The sequence below is a fragment of the Drosophila virilis genome, unplaced genomic scaffold (assembly GCF_030788295.1).
Source record: "Drosophila virilis strain 15010-1051.87 unplaced genomic scaffold, Dvir_AGI_RSII-ME tig00001479, whole genome shotgun sequence".
NCBI classification, from domain to species: domain Eukaryota; kingdom Metazoa; phylum Arthropoda; class Insecta; order Diptera; family Drosophilidae; genus Drosophila; species Drosophila virilis.
Genome location: NW_027212837.1, coordinates 499,976 through 514,242, shown reverse-complemented (window position 1 = coordinate 514,242; position 14,267 = coordinate 499,976). Strand labels below are relative to the sequence as shown.

At 36.2% G+C, this 14,267-nt stretch overlaps 1 protein-coding gene and 1 long non-coding RNA gene across 2 annotated transcripts; both read right to left on the bottom strand.

The window, feature by feature from the left end:
- Positions 1 to 1,581: 1,581 nt before the first annotated feature.
- Positions 1,582 to 12,684, bottom strand: Rrp47 (Ribosomal RNA processing 47). Its single transcript, XM_002058773.4, has 2 exons — positions 12,372 to 12,684; positions 1,582 to 1,927 (listed from the first exon to the last, which is right to left on the bottom strand). The coding sequence occupies exons 1-2, from the start codon at positions 12,636 to 12,638 to the stop codon at positions 1,700 to 1,702; spliced, it is 495 nt and encodes a 164-aa protein (XP_002058809.2). The 5' UTR covers positions 12,639 to 12,684; the 3' UTR covers positions 1,582 to 1,699.
- On the bottom strand, positions 2,365 to 9,208 carry LOC116649910 (uncharacterized). Its single transcript, XR_011417240.1, has 3 exons — positions 7,140 to 9,208; positions 6,600 to 6,652; positions 2,365 to 6,528 (listed from the first exon to the last, which is right to left on the bottom strand). It is a non-coding gene; the product is annotated as an uncharacterized lncRNA (long non-coding RNA).
- Positions 12,685 to 14,267: the final 1,583 nt, after the last annotated feature.

Genomic DNA, 14,267 nt, shown 5'->3' with positions numbered 1-14,267 from the left:
CTTTAATACGACATTCTGCTGAGCTACGAGTTCAGTGCCCGGCCACTGCGGCCAGCAGCGGTAACCTGACACTTGCCTATGTCGCATGCGACAGTGTTGGAGTATGCCCAATCGGCTTGCCGGATATAGTAGCTAAGACTTATGCGCCTAGCCTTAGGGTTCAGATCTAATTCAATGTTTTAATTCTAGTTTGGTTTATAACCAACTTTGTAGGAAAAACTTCTTCAAATATACGGCACTTGTCGTTATCACTCCGTTACTAATTGTTTCATTTCTGAGGCACAAGGCCAGTGATTTTGAAGGCTAGTTGCTTCCCGAACATAATATACAACTTTACCAATCTCAGCATTTGTGACGAGGGTCTGAATATACAACATCAACATCTACAATTGAAACAAGTAAGAGTTTCTAGTCGGGAGCTCCCGACTAGGGGATACCCTGAACCCTCTTCCTTCAACATCAAATACATATATATACTTTATTTTAGAAGCTATATGTCAAATTTGGTGACTCTAGCTCTTATTATTTACCAAAATTGCCAAAAAAAAAAACAGGATATCGATATCGATTTTTACCGATTGCTTGGAAACAGTAAGTTATCGATTATCGGAATAAACTCGATCTGCGCGGGAACTAGGAGCACCTACATCTTAAATTTCAAGTCTCTAGCTCTTATAGGTTCTGAGATCCTTACGTTCATACATACGGGCGGACGGACGGACGGACAGACACACGGACATGGCTAGATCGACTCGGCTATTGATGCTGATCAAGAATATAGATGCTTCCTTCTGCCTGTTACATACATTTGGATTTCGCACAGATACAATATACCCATTTTTAATGGGGTCAGGGTATAAAAATCACATAACTTACAGGTGTGAACTATATTATTAGGTAGGTAAAAAGCTTATATGCTACTGGATGCTAATTTATAAAAGTTGCTGCGCACGCACCATCGAATTTCGCAGCTGCTATTAGGTACCAACGACGGAAGGCAGACAACTGTTCATCAGTCAATTCTGGCCATATTGAGTGTATGAATACGTGCGATCTTGCGCGGTACATGAAGTGATTTGCCAAACGAAAACGGGTCGCGCAAATTGTTTTGCAGGGCCTCGGAAAATGGCAACAACTACAGCAATTGCGAAGAGAAGAGACGACTTAAACTAGACAGCGAAATATCACCTTCACAGAATACACCTCAGGTGTATCTTAAATATCCTAATGTAGACTCTTCTTCACATAAACACTTATGAATTTTCTCAGTGAAAGGTAAAATAAACACTTGTCTTTCTCTTCATAGGGAAAGTCGAAGAACTCTTGTTCATTAGCGAGCACTACGTACAAAGATTGTATTGACTCCCTTTTATCAATATTGTAAGTGTAGGTATAGATTAGTTTACTTATTATTTTAACATTTCGAGAGTAGGTTCGTTGCTTTGTATGCGGTGGTAAAGTCTCTGCCCGACATAAAGCAAACATTTCAAAGATAAGAAATTTTATTCCGCGTTCGTTATTCTAAATCCAATTGCAACCTATCCGCAATTATATTAATCTAGCAAAATATTCCTGCGTAAGTATATAGTATATACAGCAATTTATTTGTACATAGTTTGTAAGACCATTTAAGAGTTACGGGGTTAACTTATTTGTTACTTAAACATATTTTTTATTCAACGGTTTTCATGTTCCAAATTCAAATTGTTTGTTGGAGATTGGAGCCGCTTGCCTCCGTCAGGCTACGCGTATATTGAGCTTCAGTAACCATGACGCCTTCCATATCTACAAATCGTGTGTGCATTCCTGCAGCAATAAACCGTTTACTCGCTGCTATGTCTAAGCGTGGTGCTGCCTTCGAACTGTTCGTTTGCTTTTCGCGTGCTAGCATTTCTCTTGCTCGACGCAAATCGTGTAAAATATAGTGCTAGGGAAAGTTATCAGTCATTAAAATTTTTTTTAATAAACAATTTAATTATAATTTTTTTTTGTATTTTAATTTGCTAGCTCGAGGGCCAGGGTTTAGTTTATTGAAAACAAAAGTAAAAAAAAAATTGGCTTTATTCTATACTTATCCGATATTCGATTGCTTATCGGCAACCGTCTTCAGGGCACTAACATTCAAATAAATAAATAACATTAGAATAAATGAATTTAAACAATAAATTAAACATTTAGCATACGTCTGCGCTTCTTGACTTGAAGATTGAAATTCTTTGGATAATTAATAAGTGTCTACACAAGAGAGCGTAATTTTATGTGTATTTTTTTAAGTTTACTCTTTAGTTTGTTGTGTAGCTTTATTAATGTATGCTGTTTGTTGAAGTGTTGTTCTTGATGTAGCAATATTGTTGGTGCCTTGTCATAAAAACAGGAAAAAAAGGTATAATGTGTTTATGCATATGTATGTAACAGGCAGAATGAAAATCTAAACTAAAAACAATGATTATCCAGCATAAATCAGGCTTCAAATTAAGACATAATTATAATATACAGAAAGCAGCACTAATGACCCATTGTACGAAAAGCAACCACACTCCAATTTTTGATGAAACAACAATCTTACAGCAAGAACAACATTACATTATTTTAATAAACAAGTAAGAGGTTCTAGTGGGAAGCTCCCGACTAGGGGATATTCTGAACCCTATTTTAGAAGCTATATGTCAAGTTTGGTGACTCTAGCTCTTATTATTTACCAAAATTGCCCAAAAAACAGGATATCGATATCGATTTTTATCGATTGCTTGAACGCAGAGTAAGTTATCGATTATCGGAAGCAAACTCGATCTGCGAGGGCACTAGGAGCACCTACATCTAAGATTTCAAGTCTCTAGCTCTTATAGGTTCTGAGATCCTTGCCTTCATACATACGGACAGTCGGACAGACAAACAGACGGGCATGGCAGATCGACTCGGCTATTGGTGCTGATCAAGAATATATATATTTATTTATGGGGTCGGAGATGCTTCCTTCTGCCAGTTACATACATTTGGATTTTGGACAAACACAATATATCTTACAGCCATTTTTAATGGGTTCAGGGTAAAAAAATAAGCGGACCTCGAGCCGGCCAACTTAACAATTATACAATTTAAGATCGGCAAAACTGATGTTTTTTTTTTGTTTTTAATAAACTGAACCCCGGACCTCGAGCCAGCTTATTAAATAAAGATTCAATAATAAAAATTCGCCAAAAGCATTATAAAGTATGAATGATTATTGCTTAGTCGGCTTAAGTCAAGTAAACAATGGAGTCAATAAAGCACCAGCTGATCGCAAAGCCTCTATAGCGGAAATGTGACACCTCCGAGTCATCTGTCAGTACATATGTCGGATCGGACTACTAAATTATACAAATGCTAATGATCAGCGCTTACTTATGCGAAACATCATTTCATATAATTTTGATACCTCATTCTCAGAAACATAGTTTAATTCAATCATATCTGACAGTGTACTTTTTTCGAATAGCCGTTAAATCCATTCTCCACTCTGAACCTACTGATGATGAGATTGTCTTAGTTACAGTTGATTTTCCTTCACGTCTTATTTATATCACATGCTCAGCTATCCCACCTTCTTCTGAAATTCCAGTTTACATAAAACAAATTACTTGTATTAAAGAAGTTTCTAATCAAGTGTGTGGTAATGACCTTCCTATCGTGTTGGGTGATTTTACCGAGCCTCTATTGGTCATTATTCACCGCCAATAATTACCTTGTACCTTTAGCAGAGCAGGTCTTTGTAAACTGCTTCCTAGATCTTTCATAAGTTCAAATCAATTTAATTTCTAATCATTTGAAAAGAACATTTGATCTTATTGGCCTTATTAAATAGTGGCCAACAAGCCACGCCATTGCTTTCACAATGGAAAATATTCCTTGATCAATCAAGGTATTTATGCTACTGATTGGCCTTTCTTATATGACTTTGATTTGTGAACTGCTGCAATTTTTTTATACGCCCTTGATTCCGTTTTATATGAATTTATGCGCCATTCAATCCCATTGTCTGCGTCTTCTAGGCCTCCCTGGTTTGCTTCCGAACCATAAAACCTAAACAAGAGGTTCTAGTCGGCAGCTCCCGACTAGGGGATACCCTGAACCTTCTTCTTCCAACATCAAATGCATATATATTCTATTTTAGAAGCTATATGTCAAGTTTGGTGACTCTAGCTCTTATTATTTACCAAAATTGCCAAAAAAAAACAGGATATCGATATCGATTGCTTGGAAACGGAGTAAGTTATCGATTATCGGAAATAAACTCGATATGCACGGGAACTAGGAGCACCTACATCTTAAATTTCAAGTCTCTAGCTCTTATAGGTTCTGAGATCCTTGCGTTCATACATACGGGCTGACGGACCGACGGACAGACAGACGGACATGGCCAGATCGACTCAACTATTGATGCTGATCAAGAATATAGATGCTTCCTTCTGCCTGTTACATACATTTGGATTTCGCACAAATACAATATACCCTTTTTTAATGGGTTCAGGGTACAAAAATATTAAGTCTAAGTATTTCGAAAGTTTTAACATATCAAACTTATTTTTTATGAATTCTCAATGCCATTAGAATTATCTAACTCTTTGCAAAAGACAATTTGCTGAAAATCCGAGACAACTTTATAATTTTGCATACTTGAAGCGTAAATCTTCTACTTTGCCCTTCTTCACAGGGCAGATTACTGATTTTTGTAATCAATTTACCCTAAAAATATGTGTTACGCTTATAATATTTTTTCGTCTATTTCTAAAATCGCTCCTATTATTTTCTATTCCTCTTACTCACCCGGGCCTGGCAATATTCCTTCTATTGTCTTTCCATCTCTTTGGAAATATAACAAATCTGCACAAATGTTTATTGGAAATTCGGTTGGATTTCTTCTTATTTAAAAGATGGGAAGCAGTTTCACATTACTTCGGGTGTACATTAAGATAGTCATCCTGGACGCTTACTATTTAATCTTTTTATAAATGATGTCCCTTCTGTTATATCACATACTCATGTACTTTTGTACGAAGATGTGACACTTTGCTTGTGTATACTAACCCTATACATCACCCTCATCTACAGGATGACTTGAACTCATTGAAACTCTGGTGGTGGAACAAACAATTGTATCTGAATTGTTTAAAGTGTATGTTTATGACCATTAATCATACTAGGACTTATCGTGTTGGCTATACGATCGAAAAAAGGCTTTTGCAACATGTACTTATAGTTAACGATCTAGGGGTTAGTTTTTATTTTAAGCTCGGTTTAAAATTAAAATTAAAGGGACTAGTAGTATAAAATAATAAAAGGGATTGCCACGTCGTTGGGAAATTTTTCCATTTTGGCTCGTTATCGTTGGAAAGGGTACCTTAGCGTTGCCATGTATGGATTTAAAACATTTTGGACTCGCTATTCACGCATACTTCCATATTTTGTATATGAATATTACAATTTATGCGCTTGTGTGTTTGTTGGTTGCCTGCCTGTCTGTCCCTTGCAAATTTGACAAGATTTAATGTTTTTTGTGATTTCTGTATTTCGGGCGCTAAAAACACACACAATCCTCGGAGTTGCCTTTCTACATAAGGTAGTAATTATTGTCGACATTAATTCTCTTTTTCTGTTACGAAGCCTTTCACGTCGATCTACGTGCACACATTCCACATCTCATTTCGTGTATTGAACCACATATTCTCTCTAGAGCTCTCTCTACCTCCAATAAGATCCTTGCTTTTAGAATGATTTCGGGAACTCACCAACCGTTTCCATCTATGAGTAAGGACTAAGCATGCCGGACAGGCTACAAATATCCCAAGAGAGAAGATTTCCCAAGTCTGTTTCAAATTCCTTTACTTTTTTCATACCCTTTTTAGTACCTCTTTTGTAACTTATTAACATTCAACACATAAAGACGCTCTAGTCGGGAGTTTCAGAATAGGGTATATCCTGAAATCTTTTCACCGACAGGTACTCAAGCTCGCGCTAGGCGCTCGCATGCTTTAGCAGTAACATAAATAAATGTAAAGAAATGGTTTCCTGAATAGGATTCGAACTAGTAACGGACCACGCTACTTGTCACCGTCTTTACTCAACAGCCAAACCAACTACAAAAGAAAACCAATTAAAATAGCAGCATATACACTCAGCACAGAAAACAATACAATTTTGTACAATACAAATTTATACAAATACAAATAAGCTTTCCATTGTTTAAGAAAAAATTTAATGAGCCCAATATTGTTACAATACCCAGATTTCAGCAAAGAATTTGGCATAATATCTGATGCAAGTAAACAAACTCAAAACCATAAGGGTGAAAGTAATAAATGTACAGCAGAAACAGAACTAACAGCAATACACTAGGCAATTACCCATTTTCGACCATACATTTATTGCAAACAATTTACAGTCCGAACAAACCATAGAACATTAACATATTTGTTTTCAATGATCAATCCTAGCTCAAAATTAACACGCATGCCGCACGCATTAGAAGAATACGACTTCACAGTTGAGTATCTAAAGGGAAAAGACAATTATTTAATAGATGCGTTATCAAGAACAACCATCAAAGAACTACAAGACATTACCAAAAACATAATGAAAGTCACTACCAGATAAAAAAGTAGACAAAAAACCTGCGCTGGAGATAAAGAAATAGAATTGGTTATGCAATCTATAGAAAAAGCTACAAAGCCCAACGTATATAATGTAGTAACCTTGCAAGTAAAAAAAATGTTGTTTCTTTCAACATGGAAAGAAAATAACTGCAAGATATGAAGTTAGCGTTATACATATTAATGGAATTTTGAACTTAATTAAGGTCTTCCAAAGGCTTGCAACCTGCATCAAATCAGCCTACTAAAATGGCACCGTGGGGAAATATCTTTGAACAAGTTTCAATAGATATTTCAAACAAATGGGCAATACAATGTTAAAAGTAGCGCTACTCAATCCGGTGACCCTAATAAAAGAAGATCAAACAAGGGATTCTAGTCGGGAGTTCCCGAATAGGGCATCCCTTGAACCCTCTTATTCCAACACTAAATACAGCACGCGCTACGCGCTCGCTTGTAGTCATAAACAAAAATAAAAAAGTTCCTTTGGCAGGGCTCGAACTCGCAACTAACCGCACTAATTGCCGCCGTCTCTACTCAACAGACACACCAGCCAAAAAAAAAAAAACTTTCTCGGTAGGGCTCGAACTAGCGACATGCCACGCCACATGCCACCGTCTCTACTCAACAGTCACATCTATAATAGAGTATTATTCTTAAAAAATGAACTAATTAAAATAAGAGCAGTGGAAACAATACAATCGAAGTCGAAACAGACACGCATGAATGTGTGTGTACATGTATACAGAAATTCTTGGATTTTGCGTCGCAAACACGTGCGCAGTTAAAATACCGGAAAGCAAAACAAAAACCGATCTTAATGAAATTTTCTACAGTACATCTTATTGTACCATAGAATATTTGTGTATTTTAAAAAGGTTAATTGCATTAAAATTGTGGCTTAAATTGGTGGGCAATATAAGTTGGGTTATTAAATTGATTTATAGCTATGAGGCGGGGAGGTGGCGATGGGTATAAAATGAAAGATCTTGATATATATATACTATTCAAGATTAAACATGGCACTTTCGGTGGCTTTATCTCTTATTATTTACCCAATATGCTCACAAAACAGGAGCTTGATATCGATTTTATCGATTGCTTGGAAACGGACTAAGTTTTCGATTATCGGAAACAAACTCGATTTGCGCATGGACTAGGAGGACCTACAGCTGAGATCCTTGCGTTCATACATAGGGACGGACGGACAGACAGACGGACATGACTAAATCGCCTCGGCTGTTGATGCTGATCATGATATATATGTACTTTCACTCCGACCGCAGATGATTTCTTCTGTTACACTCCACCACACCACGGATATGAATCCAATAGAAAGTGTTTGGTGATATCAGCCAGTTCCGAGACTTGACGTCCCACCTGGTAGTTACAATGGACCAGCTGAGCGACTTCAAAAGTTATATTTTGTTCCTGGCAATTTATTTTTAACTAAATGGAATCCAATCGTTGCAAATTGCAATAGAAATTTATAAGAAAAGTCGAAGACACAAGATAAGCAAAATCGCATGGGTCTAAATCTAACGGGATTGTCCAAAAGCGAACTGCAAAACAATTTACCGTAGCTGTAACACTTTATTGGCAGCATAAAATTTGAATATTTTTACACCCTGAATCCATAAAAAATGGGTAAAAGGGTATATTGTATTTGTGCAAAATGCAAATATATTTAACAGGCAGAAGGAAGCATCACCGACCCCATAAAGTATATATATTCTTGATTACCATCAACAGCTGAGTCGATCTAGCAATGTCCGTCTGTCCGTATGTATGAACGCAAGGATCTCAGAACCTATAAGAGCTAGAGACTTGAATTTTAGATGCAGGTCCTCCTAGTGCCTACGCAGATCGAGTTTGTTTCTGATAATCGATATCTTACTCCGTTTCCAAGCAATCGATAAAAATCGATATCGATATTATGTTTTTCGAGCAAATTGGGTAAATAATAAGAGCCAGAGTCAACAAACATGATATATAACATCAAGAATTTGTGTATACATGTACACACACATTCATGCGCGTCTGCTAAGCATTTCAACAGCATTGCAATTGCGACTTTTTTCTGAAATGCTATTTTAGTTCCATTTTTTCTCATAACTACTTAATTATTTTTGTGGCTGCTGAGTAGAGGCATAACTAGCGGTGTGTCGCGAGTTCAAGCCTTACCGGGGATATTATTTTCTTTTTTTTTTTTTTGCTGGTGTGGCTGTTGGGTAGTGTCGACAGCAAGTAATGCGGTCAGTTGCGAGTTCAAACCCTGCCAAGGGAACTTTTTTTTAATTTATGTGGTGTTGAAATTAGAGAGGTCAGGGTATACCCTAGTCGGAAGCTCCCGACTAGAACCTCTTACTTGGTAGTTTTTTAACTCCATAAAATGTTTAGATAAAGTTATTTAAACATTTTTCTGGTGTTTTGTTCTAGGAAAAATCGCGAATCGAAATAAATTAGATATTTAAAAATATTCCCACTTTAAAAAACATTTATGTTCAACTAAACCTAAAAAAAGCCTTTTTTTTTGACATACTTATATACTTATTGACATACTGTATATACACTAAGGAATCAAAATATAGGTTAAAGTTAGTATATAAAAGAACTAGAATTATGCTCAAAAAGAATAAGAAAAAAAATACTTCTATATTATAAGAAAGTAAATGACATAGAATTAAAAATAGGATGTAAAGTTTTATTAAGAAACGAAACATGGTAATAAGCTTGATTTTAAATATATACGACCACATAAAGTAAAAAAGATAGAAGATAACGATAATATCATAATATCAAGCAAAGAACAAAAGGTAAATAAGTATAGACTAAAAACTTTCATATCATAGTGTTGTAGTGTGGCCATAAGTAATAATTGGCATTGGTATATATGTTAAGCTTAAATAGCAAAAAAAATTGTTGTTAATATATATAAAGAAAAGTACCAAAAAAAATCTATATCATTAAATCTTTTACTAGTTTTTTAATTATTGCAAATCAAATAAAAGAAATTTAATTTTAATTTTCATTGTATACAAATATTCGTACCCACTAATTTATAATTTATTTATAAATTTATGATCAACCAAAACAAAACAAAAAAATTCTTCATAACTAATTTTTATAATTCTCTATTCAAATTTTTTATTTTTATAATCTTAACATTGCATATTTTTAAATTTTAATATATTTACACTTTTTCAAAAATGACGATCAATAAAAAATAACTGCCTTAAATGAACAACCTGTGTTCAAATATATAGTATGCGGCACTTTGTTGCCGATGCCCGAAATTTAATTACAACTTCAGAACATTATTCATAAGAACCAACAACAACAACCATAATCAAAACAAACGACTCGACAATAAAAACAATACAGTTCTCCCTTTTTGGTTTGAGACTACAGCATATGATCTTAGCTTCTGCACCCTTCTAACTCATTGTTGCGGGTTCTAACTCCTGCTATGCTCATAATACGCAAATTCATGTATCCTTCTTCTCCACTCACTTTCAACTCGTAAGCAGCTCGGCAGATTTGAATCAGTTTTAATTTTTCCACCAGCAAGAAACCCTTTCCCAAAATAGGCTATTTTTACTAATCATAAGTAATGTAATCAAATAGCACAAACCTTCTTATATATGTATACATTTTTATCCAAGGTCTATGAAATATATAATTTCAAATTTAGTGTGCAACTATTGGTAAAATTATTAATATTTATTTTATTGAAAAATTATATACCATTTCCAAAAATAAGGACATCAATGCCGCGACCCGCCAAATAGTTGTATGTGTGTATCATCTCACACATATTGGTGCAAATCTGCATATATGTATATGTCTGCCAAGCCAAGGGAAGTCTATAAACTTAAGAAGATTACAATATTCTGTTGCACATCTGACATCACAGCCCTAGGCTTTTTGCGTGCGATCATTTTGTATTAAAAATGATTACAATGATTATGTTAATAAATTATTTACTATAAAGAACCCTATTCATAAATTATTTAGATTTACCTAATAAAGGTAGAAATATATACTTAACATCACATAAAATAAAATTCTATGAAATGTGACTTCTTAATATATGAATGTTGGAGCGCCGTGCGCGTAACCCATTGATCTGAATGCCATGTCCTGCTGGATGTGAATTTTCTACCTGCTTGAGCCCAGACTCGGCTCTGGAACAACAATTTACTACCCAAATTATGTTGTTATTTCTACGCCTGTGCCTTGTAGGTACGACAAAGAAACCAGTAACAAACACAGTGGCATTATCTGTTCGTTTTCTTTGCACTAAGTTTTCTGTCCTCAAATCTTGCACTTACCTTTCAGCGATCAAAACTGACGACAAGAAAAAAATTGAGTTTTCTGCGCTGCCTAACCTTAACCACTTTGCGCCAGTTTTAGAACTGTAATAAAAGCTGGGAGTGAATATTCCACTCTGTATCTGAAATAAAGACACTGAATATAGACATGAAACAGCTCTGGCGTGCTTTGCGTTTTGAATATATATGTGTTATTACATTATACTAATTTTACTCATTTTTAATGAGTTCAGCGTATAAAATAAAATAGTTATTTACGACACACATTTGAATACAATGACAAAAAATATGTTATTCAACATGAAATTTCCAACATTGTGGCGCAACCAAAGAAGCACGCTGCCTTAGCGTAATTTGCGCATTTGGTCGTATATAACTATTACCTTTCTACCTTAACCCATTGAGCAAAAGGGGTATAATGTTTTTGTGCAAATTGATGTAACTGGCAAAAGGAAGCATCTGCGAACACATGAAGTATACATATTCTTGATCAGCATCAATAGCCAAGTCGATTTAGACATGCTCATCTCTCTGTCCATAACCATGAACGCATGGGTTTCTCAGAACCTCTAAGATAAAGACAGTTGGAACGTACATAGATCCTCATTGTGACCGTGCAAGTACGAGTTTCTTTCCGATTTATGTTTTATGAGCATATCCCCTAGGTTTTAAGAGGTACAATCACCAAACTTGAAATCTATAGAATAGTATATACAGGTAAAGAATCTTTCATTTGATAGCTATCGTCACCCACGCCACACAGCTATAAATCGAATAAATAAGTAAACTGGAACTAAACACTCACAATTTAACTATATTTGATGTTTTGACATTTTTTATAGCTCAATAAGAACTATTGCTGCAAATTTTATAAAGACCGGTAAGAAAACACAAAAGTAATTAAAGAAAGCGTGTGATGATATTTCCACGTGTTTGCGGCAGATAGCGCAAGTTGCAAGAATTTCTGTTTGCATGAGCACATATGTATGTACATTCAGGCGCTTCTTTCTTGAATTTTTATTTTGAGAATAAATTCTTGCTATGCTGTCTATTCAAGGTGTAATTCCTATCGAGGGAATTTTGTTTTAAATTACTTTTTTTACTGCTAAAGCAAACGAGCTGCATTTAGTGTTGGTTGGTGTTATTGGGTACGCCCTAGTTGGGAACTCCCGTCAAGAAACTTGTTCTTGTTACGCACGTGTTGTTTGCTACGGTAAGTTGAGTTTTTGTATTACTGTCGTTTCCAAACCAACTCCAATTATTAAATATTAATCATAATAAAAGCTCGATGCGAAACGTCCATTCTAATTCCTCGTTAATCAATGCATAAATTTTAAGTCATTGTTTAGTTGAATTGACTACTATTGTTGTGTCAAATAATACAATTTGTAATTATAAAAATTCCTTATACCTTCGACAAATCACATCCTTGTAGTTTAAGGTACATCCAAAATAACGTACTGTTCACATAAACCAAGAAAGTGTCAACTTTCACTTGCTCTTCAGTGGACAACGACCGAAAATTGTGTGCTCTAATAGCAGAGTGCAGATCCTTTTCCAAAACGTCCAGGCTTGCCGAAAAATTTACAAAAATACCAAGTAGTTGGTCATCGTTTAGTTGTCCATTACAATCAATAAATGGCTGGTTTCCACCGCTTGGAGCTATTATCCCTGCCATGATGTTTTATTTTTTAACTCAACACATATGCTTACTAAAATTTATAAAATATTTATACTATCGATGGAAATTCAGGTAGCTTTGAAAGTTATCGATATTATATATTAATGATATACAACATTGTCAAAGTACTGTCGGTAAGAATATAAAATTATTGGATCACAAAAATTCCTGGACGTGAGGAGTAGTTAAGTAATTTCAGCTCATATATAAAAAAATATTTGGTTTATGCGTGACGAATAGCTAGCATTGTCAAATTGTTGCATTTGACGTTATCGGCAGCACCGAGGGTTACTCAGTTGGTTGCGTGCGATATTATCGGCCACGCCGATATCTTTTTGGCATATGGTCGGAGTATGCGGGGTGAAGCTGGGCCCACGGCGGAGCCCAAAATTTTGAAGGGTGGCAACGCCAGACATGCGATCCACGGCGCCAAAAGCGACGATTGCTATTGGCCGCCCGTTTCGCTCTTAAAGGGAATACGAGGAGAGTGGATCGCATGCCCTTGGATATGCCCTTGGCCTTCATTTGGGCCGTTGACCCAAAAAAATGCAGCTGTGCAGATGAGCAGCAACGGTGCCCGCCTCGCAAATGTATGCGTGTGCCGAAATTCGGTACCGATGGTGTGGCTGCCAAAAATGTCGAGGAGTTCGATTTGTTCAGCGGTTAACGGCGGGCGTGCCAGCTCGAAGTGAGCAAAAAAAGTTGGACATTGCATTTCTGCTTGACAGAGTAAAATTTTTTCCCTTCTGAAAAATTAAGCCGGCACATAATACCAATGGCTTAACAGACGAATAAAAGTTTTGTTTTTGTGTTCTTTGCCATGTAATAAATTTATATAAATCAAACCGCTCGAATCACAAAGAAAATATAATAAAAAAATTAAAAGAGACTTAAAAATTTAAGTGCGACGAGAGACGAACCAAATAAGCCAAAAATTAACGGCTCCGGCACCAAGGAGACCAGCTCGCGCACCAGAGAGGCCCACGAAATATTCAAGGCCAGGATTCAGTGCAGCGGCGCAAACCAGCCATATCCGCGACGCCGCCAGCAAGCGTCGGCGCAAACGTGAAGGCGACGAGACGAGCCACCAACGACCGGGCTCCAACAACGAAGAAGCGGCCACAGGCGAGACCCCGCCCACATCCACCGAGTGAGTCCGTTCCATTGTTTTGCCCATCCTCGTTCGAGCCCCTGGCAGAGTCAGAAGAAGACTCCTAATTGCACTCCCTGAAAAGGAGTAGATTTTTTTATTATCGTTAAATTTAGTTAATTTGTATTTATAAAAAATATATTTATACATACATAGGCACTTACGCCGAGCTTCACTTTAGAGTGCGAACGGTGGGGGAAAACTCCAAAGGTGATGCATCTGCGCCTGTAAAATATAAAAAAAAAAAAAAATCTAAAATTAACTCTTGCGCGAACTATGCTCACATACTTACCTAATTTGAATTTACGCATTTATATCGCCCCTTACCACCCCCAGAGAGCTCTTTAGGTAGGGTAAGGTAGAATTAAGCGATTTAATACATACAATACACAATACGTGACATACCCAGTTTTAAGTAATTGTGCGGGCCATTGTTCCTAAATCGGCGCAACGATTGCCTCTAAAGTGCCTCATTG

What these genes read in the sequence shown, in the direction of transcription:
- Rrp47 (XM_002058773.4), bottom strand. Translation starts at nt 12,638, where the DNA reads ATGGCAGGGATAATAGCTCCAAGCGGTGGAAACCAGCCATTTATTGAT. An exon ending in AAGGATGTGATTTGTCGAAG is followed by an intron (nt 1,928 to 12,371) that starts GTATAAGGAATT and finishes AACTTTCCCTAG; the next exon opens with CACTATATTTTACACGATTT.